Source organism: Mustela erminea, chromosome 5 (assembly GCF_009829155.1).
Source record: "Mustela erminea isolate mMusErm1 chromosome 5, mMusErm1.Pri, whole genome shotgun sequence".
Lineage (NCBI taxonomy): Eukaryota > Metazoa > Chordata > Mammalia > Carnivora > Mustelidae > Mustela > Mustela erminea.
In genome coordinates, this window is record NC_045618.1 from 63833877 (window position 1) to 63854593 (window position 20717).

General features: G+C 45.1%; 2 protein-coding genes across 4 annotated transcripts in view; one reads left to right on the top strand and one right to left on the bottom strand.

Annotated features, from left to right (window-relative positions):
* The window catches only part of CCNDBP1 (cyclin D1 binding protein 1), a 79514-nt gene that overhangs the window by 34742 nt on the left and 24055 nt on the right, over positions 1 to 20717 (top strand). The window contains exon 12 of one of the 2 annotated variants that reach the window (XR_004285794.1): positions 534 to 711. Coding sequence is in view for 1 of the 2 variants with exons in the window: in XM_032343474.1 (XP_032199365.1) it covers positions 534 to 579 (46 nt within the window). In the remaining variant the exon portion in view is untranslated. Of the gene's footprint in view, positions 1 to 533; positions 774 to 20717 lie in introns of those variants that run through there. The other variant, XM_032343474.1, reaches the window with a different exon arrangement.
* The window catches only part of TGM5 (transglutaminase 5), a 32803-nt gene continuing 16845 nt past the window's right edge, over positions 4760 to 20717 (bottom strand). For both annotated transcript variants that reach the window (XM_032343467.1, XM_032343468.1), the window contains 7 exons: positions 12221 to 12359; positions 11550 to 11653; positions 11209 to 11448; positions 7885 to 8250; positions 7025 to 7185; positions 5696 to 5829; positions 4760 to 5502 (listed from right to left, as the gene is read on the bottom strand). In XM_032343467.1, coding sequence (XP_032199358.1) covers positions 5349 to 5502; positions 5696 to 5829; positions 7025 to 7185; positions 7885 to 8250; positions 11209 to 11448; positions 11550 to 11653; positions 12221 to 12359 — 1298 coding nt within the window. In that variant the 3' untranslated portion in view covers positions 4760 to 5348. The remainder of the gene's footprint in view (positions 5503 to 5695; positions 5830 to 7024; positions 7186 to 7884; positions 8251 to 11208; positions 11449 to 11549; positions 11654 to 12220; positions 12360 to 20717) is intronic.

Consider the following 20717-nt stretch of genomic DNA (forward strand, 5'->3'; position numbering starts at 1 on the left):
ATAAACATTCATAAATAAGGTACTAGGTAGACCTATTACAGGGTGTGTTCAATAGAAAATTCTGCTAATGTGAAAAAGAATGAAGTAGCTCTGCGTAAACTGATAGGGAACAATCTCCAAACAACATCATTAAATGGAATAAGCAAGGGGCGCCTGGGTGGCTCAGTGGATTAAAGCCTCTACCTTAGGCTCAGGTCATGATCTCAGAGTCCTGGGATCGAGTCTCTTGTGGGGCTCTCTGCTCAGCAGGGAGTCTGCTTCCCCCTCTCTTTGCCTGCCTCTGTGCCTACTTGTGATCTCTGTCTGTCAAATAAATAACATCTTTAAAAATATATCTCAAGGATTTCTGCTTCTAAATAGAGCAGACTAGCTTGATCCTATCACCCTTGTTGACAGTAACCAGAAAAGCTGAATAAATTATTTCAAAACTCTGCCTGAAAGCATCAGGGCAGCACAGATTTGAGGGATCAAGATCTCAGGGAGAAGAGAAGCAGAGCAAGGTGGGCCTAACAGCGTCTCACTTTTCCCTTTAGGACATTTGCTGATTCACAATTGGCAGATGACAGCCTGAGAATCTGAGCAGATCTTCTGACAATCTCACATTACTGGAGAATAAAAATTGTAGTTCTACAGCCATGAGGAATGAAGGGCCCCAATAAACACCCCAGTTTTCAGTTGGGATCACTGGAGGACTGTTCCGCAAGAGTAAAGGTAATAGGAAATAGACCAACACTTAAGAAGACTGAAGCCCGGTCTTGCTTGTTTGTTTTTAGGCACTCAATCAATGGAGATTTTTATTCCTGTTGACATTGTTATGGATGCTATTGTTATCACTATTATTTATCTAATAAGGTTATAAATGTTGGAACAGCATAGAAAAAATTCTGTGGTAGAAAACACGTACCATAAACTTACCATTTTAACCATTTAAAAAAAAAAAGAGAGAGAGAAGTAGAGAAAACATGTGTTCAAACAGATCATGGGTAGGGGGCAGAGGGAGAGGAAGAGAGAAAATCTTAAGCACATTTCACACCCAGTGTGGAGCCCAAAGTAGGGCTCAGTCTCACAACCCTGAGATTATGGCCTGGGCTGAAATCAAGAGTTGGACACTTAACTGACTGAGCCACCCAGGCACCCCTATCATCTTAACCATTTTTAAGTGTACAATTCAGTAGTGTTAAGTATGTTTACATTGTTGTGAAAGATATCTCAAACGAGAATCTTTTCATCTTGCAGAACTGAAACTCTGTACTAATTTAGCTACAATCCCCTCACCCTGCTCCCTTGTCTCAGGCTTTGGTAACCATCATTCTACTTTCTATATCATTAATTTAACTAATTTAGATACTTCATAGAAGTGGAATCATACAGTATTTATCCCTTTATGGCTGGCTTATTTCATGTAGCATCATGTCCTCAAGGTTCATCCCTTGTTGTAGCTGTGGCAGGATTCTCTCTTCCTTTTAAGGCTACCTTGTATTCCATTGTATGTATATACTGAATTTTGATTATCCATTCTTTCAACGATGGACTTTCGGGTTGTTTCTACCTCCTGGCTATTGTGAATAGTGCTATGGACATGGTGGGCAAATATGTCTTTGAAATGCTGCTTTCAGTTCTTTTGGATCTATACCCAGAAGTGGAATTGCTGGATCATACGGTAGTTGTATTTTAAACTTTTTGAGGTACTGCCATACTGTTTTCCAAAGTGGTTGCACCATTTTACAAGCCTACAAACAACACACAAGAGTTCTAACTTCTCCACATTCCCACCAATACTTGTTATTTTCTGTTTTTGTTTTTGTATTTTTTTTTTTTTTAGATAGCCATCCTCATGGGTGTAAGGTAATATCTCAGCATATACTTTTTTTGAAGTATAGTTGACACACAGTGTTACATTAGTTCAGTACAGTATAGGGATTGGACAAGTCTTTTTTTTTTTTTAATTTCTTTTCAGTGTAACAGAATTGTTTATGTACCACACCCAGTGCTCCATGCAATACGTGCCCTCCTAATACCTACCACCTGGCTCCTCCAACCTCCCACCCCCGCCCCTTCAGACCCCTCAGATTGTTTTTCAGAGTCCATAGTCTCTCATGGTTCACCTCCCCTTCCAATTTCCCTCAACCTCCTTCTCCTCTCCATCTCCCTATGTCCTCTATGTTATTTGTTGTGCTCCACAACTAAGTGAAACCATATGATAATTGACTGTCTCTGCTTGACTTATGGACAAGTCTTGTTTTTGTTTGTTTTTTTTAGATTTCATTTATTTATTTGACAGAGAGAAAGAGAGAGAGAGCGCAAGCAGGGGGAGGCAGAGGGAGAGGGAGAAGCAGGCTCCTTGCTGAGCAGGGAGCCAGATGTAGGACTCAATCCCAGGACCCTGACATCATGATCTGAGCTGAAGGCAGATGCTTAACCTACTGAACCAGGCGCCTGGGATTGGACAAGTCTTTACGTTATGCTATGATCACCACAAGTGTAGCTACCTTCCGTCACCATATAATACTATTATAGTACCATTGACTGTATTCCCTATGCTGTACCTTTTATTCCCATGACCTATTCATTCCATAACTGAAAGCCTGTATCTCCCACTCCTCTTCACCCATTTTACCCATTTCTCCACTCTCTTGCCCTCTGCCAGCCATCCATTTGTTCTATTTATGAGTCTGTCTGCTTTGTCTATTTTTTCTTAGATTCTGCATGAAAGTGAGATCATGTAGGAATGTCTTTCTCTATCTGACCTATTTCACTTGGCATAATCCTCTCTCAGTCCATCCATGTTGTCACAAGTGGGAACATCTCACTGTCGTTTTGTTTTGTTTTGCTGAATAATATTCCTGTGTGTGTGTGTGTGTGTGTGTGACATCTTCTTTATCCATTCACCTATGGATGGACCCTTACATTACTTCCATATCTTGGCTATCGTAACTAATGCTGCAGTAAACATAAGGGTGCATAGATCTTTCTAAACTTATGTTTTTGTTTTGTTTAATTCCAGCAGTGGAATTACAGAATTGTGTCGCATTTACTTTTAATGTTTCAGTGTAGTTTTGACTTGAAATTTTCTCATGATTAGTGATATTGAGAATCTTTTTGTCTGCTTTGTGGCTATTTTTCTATCATCTTTGGAGAAATATCTATTCAAATCCTTTGCCTTGTTTGCTTTGTTTATTGCTCTATCACTTGGACCTACAATATTCAACACATAGATTCTCAATAAATGTTAAATGAAGAGTTGAAAGACAACCTTGACATTGAGGGAAGGCTTTATTAACTCAGAGGAATGACTCTGGTTGGAATTGCAAGCTCCTATGACAGACTAGGGTAGAGAACTATTTGTCCTTTACATGCTTCTCAGATCACATGAAGTCTGCTCAGCTCTGCAAAACAAAATCTGACACTGCAGGTATGACTGTGATCCAAGACTTACAGGAAACAGATACCTGTAGGTGATCACTGTCTAAATAGACTGCCTGCCTGAAACTTTTCTTCTCTTGTCTCTAGCCTTATTTTTTCTGCTTCTTATCTCTTCCAGATCTGATCTCTGGCTATCTGACTGATTGCAATTCCTGACTGCTTTACTCCGCCCCATCCCTTTTGACCCTGAGTCTATTTGGCTAGCTCCTGGTCTTTTAGCTTAAATGTCACTCCCTCCAGGAATCCTTCCTTGATTCACAGTCCTAAGATTAGACAAGCTGTACCTCCTCATGCTCCCACAACACCCTACACTCACTCCAACAGTAGTTCTCATCACTCTGTCTTATAACCTCCTGTTCATTTTTCATCCAACACATGCTTAGACTTGAGCTCCTTGAGGACAGGCCCTGGTCCTTCTTTTGTCCTCAGTGCCTAGCTCAGGGCCTAGCCCCTAGTAGAAACTCTGAATATTTGCCAAGTGAAAGAGTTAATGAATGTAGTGTTAAAATCAAGATTCATAAAAGAGTCTGAGGGTGTAGTAGTTGAAATGTTCCAAGTACTTCAGAGCCCCCTCTCTCTGTAAGGTGTTCCCATCCACAATGTTTTCCTGAAATCAATTTTCACAATTGTTAGGCAACAGTTACAGAATGAAATAATTATATATTACTTCCCAATCCCTGCTGTCCAGGTTCTCCTGGTTCTCAGCTTACTCTTGAAGAAGACCTCAACCCGCTAAGTAATTCTCACCACACCCTCTTCTCTCCCTCTGATCAGTTACACTTACTCGTTTGTTTATATATGATTGAAGTATTTATTTCATGTGTGTGCATTTAATATATGCCCAACATAACTGTCTCAGTCCTGGAGCTAGTCCCTGGAGGGCAGACGCTTCATGCTTTCCCCATCGAGAACTTGGTGCTTAACCTGAGAAAGTGGTGCTTCTGGGACGAGGTAATGATTGGAGATGCTTTGTGTCCAGAAGGAGCATATACACAGCTACAGCCAATAGAAAGTTCTGAGAGTACTTCATTTCCTACCAAAAAATCTGCTTCACTGCATTGGTCAGCCAGCTTTTTCTCTGGAACCATGGTCATTCCAGGTCCACCCAGCACCACAAGGTCCTAGCAGACTTTGAGCCAAGAGGTTGGAACTGTTAAGATTGGGGGACATCTTGGATGTGATATGGAAAGCGATTCAAAGGAAGGCCAAGTGAGAGATCTCATAGGCTTTCTCCCCCCAAGATATGAAGAGAGTAGGTGGTATGTAGAAACTCTTAGAGGGATTTTGGTTTCCCTATCCAGATCATGACTGACACATCATCTGTAGATACCTTACTTACCTGTTGACATGTCGATTGTCTGTATCCCCCCTCCACCATCAACAGAATGTAAACTCCATGGGGACAGAGCCTTTGCTTTGTTTACTGTCTTCTCTGCTACACTCAGAGCAGTGCCTGGCATATAGTGGGCACCCAGTGATTCACCCAGGAATGGACTCGGGCATTGCAACAGTAGGACACTCCCAGCATCCAGGTAGGGGCTGCTGCAGGGCAAGTGATGACTCCATGGGTGCAAAGGGGGTGAGAACAAAGACTGAAGTTTATTAGGACTAGGGCACTAGTCACTGCAATGACAAAATGACAGTGAGCTTCTCAGCCAGTTTGGAGGGGGAGGACAGTAAGTCATGACCAAGTCCAGCCAGTGTCCTCAGACCTCTGTGCTATCTCACACTTCTGGATTGGACACCATAGAGTCCCTGCACTCCTATCAGAGTCCTGGGGAGCTGTGCAAATGGCCCAGGGGATTATCCATCTCTCCTCTGCTGCTTCCTTTGGAGCCCTGTAAAGCCTCTGTTGTGGTGGGGAGTGGCACAGCTTGCATTTGAGCTTGCTCAAAATCCATGCATCCGGCTTACTGTTCTAGAATTTATAACATCAAGTCTACATAAACATTCTTGTAACCCTTGATGTCCTTAAACTTGTTGCTCCTCAGATTTGCTTGGATCTGCCTTTGGCCACTCTTGAAGGGGACAGTCTCCAAAGTGATGCTGGCCCTGTGTTGAGGTTTGAGGACTCCAATGCTGTAGCAGAGAAAAGAGAATGTTAGAAGACCATAGGCATTGTGAGAACTCCAGAGCTCTTTTCCACTCAGCAACCACGGTTTTCCTTTCCTGGAGTTTTTAGAGACTGGCCCCAGTGCCTGTCACCAGAAAGAAGGCTAGTGAGAACCCCAAGATAAGATGGGGGCAAAGGCCACGTACAGCCAGCACTCACAGGACTCTCTGCTGTTTCTTGAAGAGCCCGCTTCCTTCCATAGTCAGCACACAGTCTTCCACGTACTCTGAGAGGGGGTTTGAAAACAGCACCTGGATGGAGAGTGGCTGGTTCACAACGGCAGCTCCTAAAACCTAAACAGGGAGATCCAGAGGAGAAGAAGGGAGCAGAAGATTAATCTCATTCCCTAATTCAACAAACGTTTACAGAGGGCCTTGCTCTGCAGATCTGTTTCCTGAAGAGCTGGACTTCTGTGGCCCATGTTTTTTCAGCTATGGCTTAAAGCCAACTTGACGGGTTGTCATTAATGTTTTTTAAAAAATGAAATAGAAGAAAATATCAGTGTATACCACACGAGATATTGTTAAGTAAAACTGTGCTTCATTTATCTGTCCATAGATGTTTGTATGAAGTATTTTATATCCTTCAACCCAGCATATGGAAAAATCAGGTAAATTGGGATCTCTAGTGATGTTTCCTCTGCTCCAAAGATCTCATCCAAGATTCTCATGCATAATTTGAGTGGATAGAATCTTCTTTAGCACTTTCTTACTGCAACTCTGCTCCATCCCTTTTCTCCCTCATGACATAACGGGCTCATTTCTTTTCACCCCAGTGTGTGAGTGAAGAGCAATGGAACATTCAAGGATGTAGAGAGATGGAAATAGTCTCAGGAAACCTGGAGGCCCTTTTGGAAACACTCCCTAGAATAAGACTCCAGTGGCTTGATTTGCCAGATGCGCCCCACCAGGGGGCACCACAGGCTCGCTTGGCAGGATCTAGGAGGCTGCTTGGCCTCAGGGAGGCAGCACTGAAGAGCCTCGGACCCATGAAGTCTTCCCACTCAGAGGATCACAGAGTGTCACAGCAGGCAGTGTCCTCAGAAGCCAGCTAGTCTAATCTTCTCATCTGACAGTTCAAGAAGCAGAGGCTCAGGGACTTGTCCAAGAATGCACAGCCAAGAAATGGCAAATCACACCTGAGCTGACCTCAGGCAGTGCTTTTCTCTCCACTCAGGTTCTTCCCATTTGAGCCCATAGTTCCTCATGTTGACCGCGGGGAAGGCCAGCAGTGGGAGGTGGCACAAGAGAAGGATCTATTCCCTTCCTCTCCATGGCACGTGCTCAAGGTCCACCCGTAAGAACTTGGGTGGTGCAAGAGGATGGATACCTTGTCCAGTGTTTTCAGATGAATCTCATGTTTCCGGGAGGAAGGTATTTGGAGACACCAGAAGAGGCAGTGGAAAAGAGGGGCTGCTTTCCTGAACAGACTCTCAGAGGGCTGCACTCCCTGGGAGTGCAGATCGCCAGGAGCCCCCAGGCCACTTACATTAATTATGATGCCTGGATAGGCTAAGGTGATGATCTTGTCCACCAGGATCTTTTCCGGACTGCTCTTCTCTTCGCCCAGGGCACTGATACGGATCAGCTTGTCTGTTGACAGGTACTGGCTATACTGGGAATACGGAATTCTACAGGAGTGGGTCTTTGCTAGGGAGAAAACAAAAAGATGAGGTGAAAGTAGCTGGGAAAATCAACTAGGCCTGGGTTGGATCTGAGGGATCCTTCTTTGGGGAAGAGGGGACCAACATGTACTAAGCCCCAGTGAAGCAGGTTCTAGGTTTTCAGTTGGAGAGGTTGAGGTTAAGAGAGGCAAAATGGGGGTGCCTGGGTGGCTCAGTGGGTTAAGCCACTGCCTTCGGCTCAGGTCATGATCTCAGGGTCCTGGGATCGAGTCCCGCATCGGGCTCTCTGCTCAGCAGGGAGCCTGCTTCCTCCTCTCTCTCTCTCTCTCTGCCTGCCTCTCTGCCTACTTGTGATCTCTCTCTGTCAAATAAATTTAAAAAAAAAATCTTTTAAAAAAAAAAAAAAGAGAGGCAAAATGGTTTCCGCAGGGTCATTCTCCTGGTAAATGGAGGAGCTGAGGTTCTAACCAAGTTCTATATGCCTCCAAAGCTCAGGCTTCCCCTACTAAACCAGTCTTTCTTCCTTGAAGTAGTAAAGGGAAGGAAGGAGGAGCAAGAGAAAAGAGGGAAGGGGGTGGAAGGAATCTGCACCAAAGGGAAAATTAAGACTGGTGTCACAGAGGTCTGTCCCCAGAACTGTGGCATCTGGCTTGTCTCCACTGGTATTTCCATAGCCCACTCCGTGTACCCAGACTGTCCCCATGCCCTGACCCAGAGCCCATACCTTCTTCAGGAGAGAGTGTGATGAAGGCTGTGTCCTGCCAGAAGGGCGGCAGGGGGCTGCCATCATGCAGGAGGGACTGGGCACTCAGGTTCACTTTGAGGTCCTTGAACTGGAGTGACATGTTGAGGGCCAGCAGGACAAAGCGTATGTCCTGGCCCATGTGGGGAGGGTCAAGCAGCTGGAATTTCAAGGCGACCTGGACAACATCACTAGGCCGAAGGGAAGGCGTATGCAGGCCCCGAAGGCCATCCCCACTCCGTGGCTCAGGTGTGGAATATTGTGAGTCTGCTTGGTGGGGGTCTTCAGACCTTCCAGCCTTTAGCTTCTGAAGAGCCTTCAGGAACACCTGCCTCTCCTGGGGAGAACCTGGAAGGGCAGAGACAGTATCAGCTGTCCTCCTCAGGGAGGTAAGCCTTGGCCAAACACTGCAGAGCTGTTAAAACCCTCATTTCCAACAACAGACATTCCCTACTATTCATCAGGTGCTTTCTTTTCTTTTTCTTTTCTTTTCTTTCTTTTTTTTTTTTTAAAGATTTTATTTATTTTCTTGAGAGAAAGAGAGAGAGAGAGAACACACTGTGGGGGGAGGGGCATAGGGAGAAGCAGGCTCCCCACTGAGCAGGGAGCCCAATGCTCCCCACTGGAGAAAGGGAAGGCCTTCTGGACCTTCTCTTTGGTGCCATGGAAGGCCTAGAACTATTTTTCTTTAAATCACTAGCACTGTTTTACTTAATTGTTTATTTACCTACTTTACCCATTTCTCCCTTCCCACCCCCACCTCTGGTAACCACCAATCTGTATTCTGTATCCATGAACTTGCTTTCTTTTCTTTTCTTTTTTTTAGATTCCACATATAAGAGAGGAAATCATACAGTATTTGTCTTTGTCTCATTTCACTTAGCATAATGCCCTCAAGGTCCATCCATATTGTTGTGAACGGCAAGATTTCATTGTTGTTTTGTGATTGAAAAATATTCCATCATGTATGTGTATGTATGTATGTATGTATGTGTGTATATATATGTATGTATACATATATACACATACATATCACAAAATGTGATATGTATATGTATATCACATTTTGTTTATCCATTCATCCCTCAGTGAACACTTGGGCTATTTCCATAGCTTAGCTATCCTGAATAATGCTGCAGTGAATATGGGGGTGCACATATCTTTTCAAGTTAAAGTTAGTGTTTTAGTTTTCTTCAGACAAATACTCAAATGTGCAATTGCTGGGTCAAATGGTAGCTCTATATTTAACTTTTTGAGGAACCTCCATACTGTTTGCCACAGTGGCTGCACCACCTTGCATTCCTAACAACAGTGTACAAGGATTCCCCTTTCTACACATCCTCACCACCAACAAAAATATAATCCATATACAGTTGAGTAAAATGGGGCTCAGAGAGGTCCCGTCACTTGTCCAAGTCCCACAACATGGAAGGGGCAGAATCCAGGTGGAAACCAAATCTGCCCAACACAAAAATCTGTGTTCATGGTCATTAGATTCTATTCTGACTTCCCCATGTAAAAGATAAAGGCCCCAAAATGAGAAAGACAAAAAGAAAGAAAGAAAGAGAGAAAAGAAAAGAAAGAAGGAAGAAAGGAAGGAAAGAAGAGAAGAGAAAATAAAGTAAAATTCAAGCAAGCTGAATTCCCAGAGAGGCCTGACTTCAGTTGTAGGTGGTACTGTGGCCAGGATATGCAGGAACACTCACCCGAGCTTCCCTAATAATCCTAGCGGCTGTATTCACGTAGCGCTCACTGACCCCAGTGTCTGTCCCACCCCTTCAGTGCGTCCCCACATTCTCCCCAGGCAGAGGCACTTTCTTTTTTTTTTTTTAAGATTTTATTTATTTATTTATTTGACAGAGAGAGATCAGAAGCAGGCAGAGAGGCAGGCAGAGAGAGAGAGAAGGAAGCAGGCTCCCGTCTGAGCAGAGAGCCCGATGCGTGGCTCGATCCCAGGACCCTGCGATCATGACCCGAGCCGAAGGCAGCAGCTTAACCCACTGAGTCACCCAGGCGCCCCAGGAGAGGCACTTTCTAAGCCTAGTTCCAGGCAAAAGAGGATCTCAAGGCATCTACTTCAGCAAGAGTGATGTGAATTAGATTTAGCTCACCTGTGGTCTGCTCTTCCCCCAGATGCCATCAGGCCGAGTGGGAGGAGATCAAATACTGCCCAACCGAGCAGCACCCTCAGGCCCACAGGAATATAGCTTCAAACCCCCAAGAATACAGTGGAGCCCCGTGGACCTCTAGCAAATGCTGCCAAAGCCCACCCAGCTTGAGGAGGCACCCTGTGTTGGCTTTCTCCCCTCCCCTGTCTCACTTGTTCACTCTCCTTCCTGCCAGTATTTGCTGGATGGCCTCACAGATCAACCACTTGTACTTGAGTCCTTGCCTCAGGACCTGTTCTGGGTCCTCCAACCAAGATAACCCCCGAGTGGATGGAGGTGAAGGGGATGGCAAATAGCCAGCTGGGCTGTGTTCGCTGCTTACCTCTTGCTGTGTAAAACCCCTTCTTAGGCCAGATTCTGGAGCTTCTCTGTGGGTCCCAAAGGCCCACTTTGACAAACCACAGATTAATTCTACTTGCCAGCACTCCCAGCCACTGCTCAGCTACCTGCCATTCCCCCATTTTCCTGATTGACTCTTGCTCCTCACTCAGCTTCTGGTCCTCAAAGACTATACTTTCCCTTGGCTCCCTGGGGGTTGAACCTAGTGGTTGGTGTTTCTCAGATCTTGAGAATAGGTTCATGCCTGACTCCTTTAGGGGCCTATTCGCCCCTGCTGACTTGAGTAAGAAGCCCCTGTCAGGTCTCCCATGTCTCAGATCCAACCTCGGCAGGAGGTAGGTGTCCAGAGTAAACATTCGGCCTTATGTTAGCCTTGGTGCTGGTTGGTGGTCTGAATTGTCCTCCAAATACTCAATTAGGCAAAGTTAATTAGGCAATATGTTAAATGAAATTCATTAAATTAACTAATAGGATAGTGTTTACTAAATCCCCTCCCATCTTGAGACAGAGGCTAACTTTTCAGAAAGGCTATTGGTGGGATGCCTGTCAGTGGCCCTACAGTCAGTGTGAACATCTTGTGGAGAATGCTCACTGGCCTGTGGGGATATGGGGGCGGGGGGTGGCGGTGGGCACAAGGAAGTGAGGCAGTGGGAACATCTCAGTTGGGATCCTAAAACTGAGGAGACAGTGGACCCAGGTTCTGTCCTTCAGATTCCATATGGTTCCCCAGCTGCTGGGAGGTTCCCTAGGGAAGGTGTCCCCCAGGCTTGGTCTCTGGCGGGGGCTGGCTCCGTCATACCTTCTATGTATTTGTAGTTCTCCGTGATGTCATCTCGCTCGTCACTTTGAATGCTCTTGGTGCTGATAAAATTGCCAACAGTATTCGTGTCCCGGTGAATCTTCTGTTCCTTCCCTCCGTAGACAAGCCAGGACATGCAGTCAGCATTCACCATGGAAAAGGCAAACGCTGTGTCATAGTTCAGTTCCACCTCTCCCTCTTTGATGGCTCTGACGGAGGCAGGGCCGCAGCAGTAGAGGCCTGAGGAGAACAGAAGAGCCACAATGGTTGGTTGCCGCAGGGTCAGGCAGGGGCAAGGGCGGATTCTGTGGGAGTGGGTTCCACCTTCTGAACAGCCTCACCATTGCTTGTCTCCTGAGGTGTGGCATCCAGCACCTGCCAGCCTCCATATCCAGGAGGGAGATCCTTTCGGGCCATCCAGCACTCATTCCACACGTGAAAATTCCTAAAGGAAAAGCCGGAGGAGTCAATGTCAAATGACACTAAGGGAGAGTTTGTAGTGCTTGTGTTCTTTCCAGAGCAAGATAGGGGGCGGAGGGCAAAGGGACTGCTAAACAGAAAGACAGTTTTAGTGCACCCGAGGCCATGAGACCTCCATGGGTGAGTGGTGGCAGCTCTTCCTCGTGTGAGCCTCAGCTTGCTCAGAAGAGAGTTTTCTTCTGGGAACAGAGAGTGAAGACTTCCCAAACTAACTGAGGTTAAAATCTCTCTCTCACTCCCTTCAAAAGATCCTCATGGCCCTCAGGGCCTCATGGCCCTGTATGTGCTGCTGACAAAGAGATGACAGAAGGAAATGTCACCCAGGGCAGAAAACTCTTGTGATGTGAAGATTCTAAATGCAGAATCAGTTTTGTGTTCAGCTGAGGCTCAGCCTTCAAGTTGGGGATACAGAGCCCTGGGACTGGTGAATGTGGAGGGGCCATGAGAGGGCAGCAGGCTCATGGGTGCAGTCCTGCCCTACTCTCTCCTGGAGGGGTTTGCCCCAGAAAGAGATGGGGAGGTTGTTTCTCACCAGACACTGTCCTTCTTCTTATTCTCCAAGATCCTGCCCGTGCTGTCATAATACTCATCTATGATCAGGTTTCCATCTGTGTCGTGGCCAGAGTCAAAGTTGGTGATCACGCGGGTAGGGATCCCCAGGCACCTCATTACTGCAGAAAGAGAAAATTAAAATCTCATGGATTTTTCCTATGGATTCAGGAATCCTATGGATTCTTTGAGCCCAGGGAAGCCACTCATTTGGCACTCCCAGGACCTGTCAGGAGCTGTTGGGGCTATGGGTTGGTGATATTGCCAACCTCTCTTCCCACCTTCCTGAGCTCCTCTCTGGGGCTCATTGAAGAGACTCTGGGCAAAGTTTAAGCTTCTGGTTGCTCAGACAAGCACTACCAAGGCCAAGCAAGTTGTGAGTTCTCCTGCCTGCAAGCAGGAGGGGACAGGCACACCTCCTTCGGCAAGACTCAGTGGCCTGACTCGGTCTCTTCCCTTTTGGCCTTGAATCTCCATCTTCAAGCCAAATAGCTAGGATTTTGACTCGGACCATCAAATTCTTAGAAAAGAGGTCTGTGGTTTGGATTCCCCCTTTTCCATGGGTGTCTTGGAAGCTTATCAAGGAAAGCCTCACAAAGGAAGGCAGAAAAGGAAGGAAACTGTGTAACAAATGCTTAGAAAAGTTGAGAATTTGTACCCAATGGAGAAATTCTAGGAAGGAGGTACAACCTTGTTTTTATTCATGAGGAGACATCTCTTCCCTTTGCCAGCCAACTTCTTTTGCTTTGTCCCCATATTTCCCCTCTTCGGTACTCTTAAAGTGCAGCGATATTCTACCACCAATGTTCTGGGGGCCCTCTCCCTTCAAGTCCCGCATTGGCGGTCCACCCCATTCAATAATAATAATAGTAGTAGTAGTAGTAGTAGTAGTAGTAGTAGTAGTAGTAACATAGTAATAATAATAATGATTCAATAATAATCACATGTGCCAGGCATGTTGCTAAGTTACCTTCAGGACAACTGTACACAGAAGCTGCTATTATTATCCTCATGTTAAAGATTAAGACTCAGAGGCTAAGAAAAGTTAGCAACCTCGACCAAAGTCACACAGCTAGGCAGTTACAGACCTGTCACTCAAATCCTGATTACACTGCTGAGCTGGTGCTCAATTCTGAGCCTGTCTCCCAGTATTATGCACACAGTTCAGTGCTCTAGTATTTTCACCTTATTAAACATAGCAAGCATTTTCCTATGTGATCAAATATTGGCACCAAGCCTCTCCAGGTCAGGGTGGGGACACATCTCTGGATATACCTTGGAACAGTGAGGAGAGAAGCCCAAAGGGGAACCTGGTGCTCTCTTGGAGTGGCAGGTCTGTGCAGGACCAAGGAATGAGGGCAGGGAGGGAGCAGAGCTGAGAGGTGAATTGTGAGTGGAGGTAACAAAGGACAGCCTCATAGGGGAGGGAGAAGTTTGGAAAAGCTGCCACTAAAGGAACATGAGACAGGAGGAAGGCGAGAGCATCAGATGACTCGGGACCATTGCACAGAACACATTTCTGCTAAGATTACAGTCAGGAGGGTGGGTAAAAGGATACTCAGAGGAGGCACCAAGGAGGGTGGGCAGGGAGAGCAGGAAGCAAGCCTCTGAAATTCACCCTGACTGATCACAAACAGCCAGTTGGAATGTTGGTGGTGGTGTCAACTCCTCCTTAACAAGGCCAGACTGACCTTTCCACCTGAACACAGGTCATTATTCTCACAGCATTCTGAAGTTCTCTAGTAGATATAGCACACGGCTTGTAATGATTTGTTTGCAAGTAGGCCCTCCTAAGGGCAGAGTTTGTGTAATATCCATCTTTACCATTATACAGCCATTAACAACACAGAGCCAGACCTGTTTTGATTTGGTGCATTGTTGCTAGACAGGTGAATGAGTGTCCCAGGACTCTCTTCCCCTTTCTGGTGATTTCTGACTTGACACCCAGTGCTATCGTAATGACTGTGCACCACGCTTTGAGTAAGCTTGACTGTAAGCTTTGGAGTGGTGATGGATTTGCCCTCCTCTGTTCCCACCCCTGGCTTATGAGAGGCCTGGGATGGGGGACAACAGCCTGTCCCAGTGAGGCCACGTGGGGCAAGAATGGTTGTTAACATTCTAAACCATGTTTAGGGTGAGGAGTGAGTGAGTGAGGGGAGTGAGCCTCCTTTAGCCTCCACATCACTAAAGGAGCTAACAGCGCCCAGAACTGCATGAGGCTGTACACACATATTTTTCCTGGGTTCTTGCTCCCTTTGTCCTGCCTGCTTTGTCCTCCCACAAAGAGCTCATCCTCGGTCATGGACTTGTCTCTCCCTGTGTGCCCACAACTTCTGAATTTGAATCTTGGGCCTGTATGGAGACCTCGCTGCTGCTGCTTTTTTTTTTTTTTTTTCCATTGATAACTTATTAACATACAATATATTACTTGTTTCAGGGGTACAGGTCTGTGATTAATCAGTCTTACACAATTCACAGGACTCCCCATATCACATACCATCCCCAGTGTCCATCACCCAGCCACCCCATCCCTCTCACCCCCCTCCCCTCCAGCAACCCTCAGTTTGTTTCCTGACATTAAGAGTCTCTTACGGTTTCTCTTCCTCTCCAGCTTCATCGTTTCATTTTTCCCTTCCCTTCCCCTATGATCCTCTGTCTTGTTTCTCAAATTCCTCGTATCAGTGAGATCATAGGATAATTGTCTTTCTCTGATTGACTTTCACTTAGCATAATATCCTCTAATTCCATCCATGTTGTTGCAAATGGCAAGATTTTTGGATGGCTGCATAGTTTTCCATTGTATATATATATAACACATTTTCTTTATCCATTCATCTGTTGATGGACATCTAGGCTCTTTCTATAGTTTGGCTATTGTGGGCATTGCTGCTATAAATATTCGGGTGCACATGCCCCTTTGGATCACTACATTTGTATCCTTAGTGTAAATACCCAGTACTGCAATTGCTGGGTCATAGGGTAGCTCTATTTTCAACTTTCTGAGGAAACTCTGTGCTGTTTTCCAGAGTGACTACACCCGCTTGCATTCCCACCAACAGTGTAGGGATCTCGCTGCTTCTAAACACATCCCCAGTTGTGCTTGTCTTCCTTGCCAGCTGAAGGCATCACCATCATTACAGTGCCAGGCACTGCACAGGCATGATCTCATTAAACTATCTCCACAATACTGGAGTTATCCCCACTTTAAAGAGGAGAAACCTGAAGCTTAGAGAGGTTGAGGTCACATGGCAGAAAGAGGAGAGCTGGGGCAGGATTTAAGCCCATGTTTCTCTGATCTCAAAGCATCCCCATGCTTCTAGCAACAGGCCACACTGCTGCAACTTCGCCAAGCATCCAGACAACAGCTCATTCTCAGTGCATCTTTCTCTGTGAGTTTTCACTGCCTACTTCACACCACACTAACCTCCCTTCCCATGCTCTCACTTAATCCCAGTCACTGCTACATATTTTATCAATGGATGGAGCTCTCTGGGATTTCCTGCATTTGTCGATCTTGTCAGCCAGATCACACATCCCCCTGGAGTAGGACTCTCAGAGGACACTTTTCTTGCATTTCTTTGTTTCCAGCATAATGCTGGGCACAAAGTAGATGATCATTAAATTTGTGCTGACATGAGTTGTCTTTAACCTGTGGAAAAGATTTCCGCAGACTGTCAGTCCTAGTGACTCACAGTTTGACATGAGACTCAGGTGATTCTTACGGTGATAATTTTTTGGGAGCTGAGTCCCTCGTAAAAGAGAGGTGTGTGTTTTCTTGTGTGTGCACATGCTTGCACGCACACACAGTGATGCTTAGACAAAGGTGGGCATGATATCAGAATCGGGAGGAGGCTGCAGATTTCCCAAGGGATACACCACACCACACTGCCAGCATGAATTACTATGTCTCTTCATTCAGCCATTCAGCACTCATTCAGTGATACGTGTCAGACCCCTGAGATTAACCAGGCAATGGGTTAGATGCATACACAGAAATGAAAGACATCCCTGTCCTCAAGGAGTGTAGCTCATTTTTGACTGGTACATCCCAATGGTGTATCAGAACATGGAGGCTGGGGGCGCCTGGGTGGCTCAGTGGGTTAAAGCCTCTGCCTTCGGCTCGGGTCATGATCCCAGGGTCCTGGGATCGAGCCCTGAATCGAGCTCTCTGCTCGGCAGGGAGCCTGCTTCCTCCTCTCTCTCTCTCTCTCTCTCTCTGTCTGCCTCTCTGCCTACTTGTGATCTTTGTCAAATAAATAAGTAAAATCTTTTAAAAAAAAAAAAAAACCATGGAGTCTGTTTCAGGACTGGCCATGTAGCTTCTCACAAGTTCTTTTCTGTCCCTTGCTCCCCTATTACCTCCTCCCCTATTACCTCCCCTATGTGGAAATGTGACTCTCATTTAAAAGAGAAATCAGTGGGGCACCTGGGTGGCTTAGTAGGTTAAGCCTCTGCCTTTGGTTCAGGTCATGATCTCTGTCCTGAGATTGAGCCCCACATTGGGCTCTCTGCTTAGTGGGGAGCCTGCTTTCCCCTCTCTCTCTGCCTACTTGTGATCTCTGACAAATAAGTAAATAAAATCTTAAAAAAAAAAAAAAAGAGGGGCGCCTGGGTGGCTCAGTGGGTTAAGCCGCTGCCTTCAGCTCAGGTCATGATCTCAGGGTCCTGCGATTGAGTCCTGCATCGGGCTCTCTGCTCGGCAGGGAGCCTGCTTCCCCCTCTCTCTCTCTGCCTGCTTCTCCGTCTACTTGTGATTTCTCTCTGTCAAATAAATAAATAAAATCTTTAAAAAAAAAAAAAGATAAATCAGTGTAAGTTCCAGTTCAATTTGTTGAAATTATTTGGTCAACTTTGCTGCCACCCTTCCATGGTTTATACTGAAGAATATAGACAAAACTTCAGCTAATAGAGTTGAAGGGACTGCATCTAAATATGATGATATTTAGCATCTTTTAATTTTTCCCTGGACACATAAATCTTCCATATGGGAAAAGTACCTTCCCCTCCTATGCCTTTAATTTGTTCCTTAAGCCCATAAGGTTATATTGTCTTGATTTTTCAGCTATACCTTCACAAGGTCATATTAGAACTGTTCTTCATTATCTGCAATGGCAATGAATCTCAAAACTGCTCTAAAAAATATCTACTATAGGGGCACCCGGGGGCTCAGTTGGGTAAGAGTGCGACTCTTGATTTCAATGTAGGTCATGATCTCAGAGTTGTGAGATCAAGCCCCAGTCAAGCTCCACACTGAGCGTAGATCCTGCTTAAGATTCTCTCTCTTTCTCCCTCTATCCCTCTCCCTCCTCACACACACACTCTCTCTCTCTCAAAAAAATAATAACAATTAATGTCTACTTAATAAAATTATCAAGCATGTAAAGAAGCAGGAAAATACGACTCATAACCAGGAAAATGTCAATCAATAGAACTAGATCTAGAAATGACAGAGATGATAGGATGAGCTGACAAGGACCTTAAAGCAGCTATTTTAAATATTACAAATATGCTCAAGAGGAGGTAAAAGAAAACATGAACATAAGAAGAGAAATGGAAGATAGAAAGAAGATCCAATGGAACTTCTAAAGATGAAAAATACAATATATAAAACAAAAAACACATTGGACAATATATTGCACTATAACAATATATTTTTCCTCCTGTAAGAGCACTTTCAGAGACAATGTTACATATTAAATACATCAAAATGGGGGCGCCTGGGTGGCTCAGTGGTTTGGGCTGCTGCCTTCGGCTCAGGTCATGATCTCAGGGTCCTGGGATCGAGCCCCGCATCGGGCTCTCTGCTCCGCAGGAAGCCTGCTTCCCTCTCTCTCTCTCTCTCTCTCTCTGCCTACTTGTGATCTCTGTCTGTCAAATAAATAAATAAAATCTTTAAAAAATAAATAAATAAATAAATAAATACATCAAAATGTTTCCCTCTTATGGGGGGAGGTGAATAGGAATGGGTTATAAGACAAAAGTGAGGAAAAACCAATTAGTTAGGTTTTTGGGTTTTTTTAGATTTTTATTTATTTATTTGATAGAGATCACAAGTAGGCAGAGAGGCAGGCAGAGAGAGAGGAAGGGAAGCAGGCTCCCTGCTGAGCAGAGAGCCCAATGCAGGGCTCGATCCTGGGACTCTGGGACCATGACCTGAGCTGAGCTGAAGGCAGAGGCTTTAACCCACTGAACCACTCAGGTGCCCCAATTATTTAGTTTTTTAAAAAGGGGCATGAAGCAATAGTTGAAATGAGATGGGTTGTTGGTTTGTACCAGGATGGTGGCAAGGAAGATGGTGAGCAGTGATCAGATTCTGGAAACATTTAAAAAAATAAATAAAATAAAATAAAATAAAATAAAATAAAATAAAAAGGGACATGAGCAGATCTGTTATGATAAATATTATGAAATGAGAAATATGACTAATTTAACCCTAAACCCTCCAAGGAACAAAGAAAGGAAATAATGTAAAAAAAAAAAAAGTGATTGAAATTATGGTGAACTGAATTTTAGGGGATGACCAGAAATACTTTGTGAATGAGACCCAGCAAGACCTCTGGAGTCTGGAGGCTGAGATTAAAACAGTATCAGACTAAATATAATAGCTAACATTTATGTAAAGCTAATCAAGTGCCAGGCATTTTTCTAGGTGCTGGCCATATATTAACCCACAACCTGGTAAGGGAACATTCCATACAACCCAAGATGTCTCATAAATCAATGGAGAATAATAGTAGATTTGTGTTTGAGCCAAAGGATGAAGCAAAAATAATACACCAGGACCTTGGCTGAGGTTCTTTTTGTAAGAGCTAAAGGCTCAACAAAAACAATGAGAATAACACTTGTATTCAAATGAAGACAATGAGGTACTTTATAGAGGCCACTACACAACTGAGTGAGAAGAAATCTTAGGTGGACATCTAGCCTGGGTGTGTTCAATAAAGTATAAAGCAGAGAATCCTATATGCAAGGCAAGACGAGTAGGGACCCCATATACAAAAAATATACAGATGGGGTAGTTTGGGATGCAGAGAGGAGGGCCCAGTCCCGAGCAACAGAGCATCCTCATTTCCCACCACCCTTGCCACCATGGCTCTTAGGCCCAGGTGTCTACAGAGGAGGGGAATCATACTCCATAGACCTGCTCACAGTCAGAGTTCATGTCTTCCAAGTCGTTGCCGCTCCTGCCCCATGCAGCTGTGGGCAGGAACAGACAAGGCACCTTCCTAGGATGTTTAGCTTTAAAACAAAAACAAAACCCCAATTTTATTGAGATATAATTCACATACCATGAAATTCACCCTTGTAAAGTGTATAATTCAGGAGTTCTGGTCTAAGATGGCGACGTAGAAAGACCCTGAACTTAACCTCCTCCACACATACCAAATCTATACCTATTTATCGAACACTTCCTCTTGAAGAAGAACTGAGGGCTGACTGAACAGCTTCTGCATAACAGAAGACAGACCACATAGAGAGTGGCAAGAGAGAGGGAGACATAGTGATAAAGGGAACCCCACCCCAACTCTGGGAACTGCAGCCGGGATGGATGATACTGGGAACCAGACTTAGAACCCTGACAAATGGGGGGGGGGGTGGAGCTGCTGGAACTCTCTCCAGGTTCCCTGTCACAAGGAGTAGATGGCCAGAAAAGGAAAAGCCTGATGACTAAGAGCTGTGGGTGGCCAGCCCGGAGTGCAGAGAAGATAGGCCAGAGATTTGTCTGAAATTCCTAAAATAACAGCCACCTAAATGAGTGTCAAAGTAAAAACCTGTTCAAAAAATTGAAAGTGTATCTTTGATGCAAGCAAATTTTCCTTTTGGTGATTTTTTTTCATTAGGAAGTTGAAGTTAATATATTGACGTTTAAAAAGGCCGTTCTGAACAGAGGCAGTGCTGCAGAGGGAAGAATGCATTTCTGAGTCAGACACAAGAGCCACTTGGTCACTTCAAGCCTCAGTTTTCTCATCTGCAGATGATGCTACCTCGCAGGTGGTCCTGAGTGAAAGTACCCAGCATATGCCTGAAGTCCAGAGGATGCTGAGTAAATAGCAGTTGTTAGTGAGGTTTATGCATCAGTATAGCCTAGTGGTCACAGCGTGCCAGACCTGGGTATGAGACCCGCCCTGCTGCACAGTTTACTCATCTGCAAAGTGGAGATGATGATGGTAGACCCTACCTCCTAAGGTCATTTGGGGGGATCCCACGAGGTGATCCTAGCTGTACTTGCTAAACATTCCAGGCCCTATTTATTCTTAGCACTCTTCATATATGTATTCCCTCAGTTCTTCCAATAACCCTATTACTTTCTCCATTATAAGTCTGGGGCACAAGTTAAGTGACTTGCCCAAAGCTATTCAGCCAACTGATGGTAGTGCTGGTATTTGAACCCAAGCAGCCTGCCTCCAGAGTCCACATGCCTCACCATTTAGGTTGTCAAGATTTTAGCACGGTGCCTGGCACTAAAGAGGTCCCCAGTA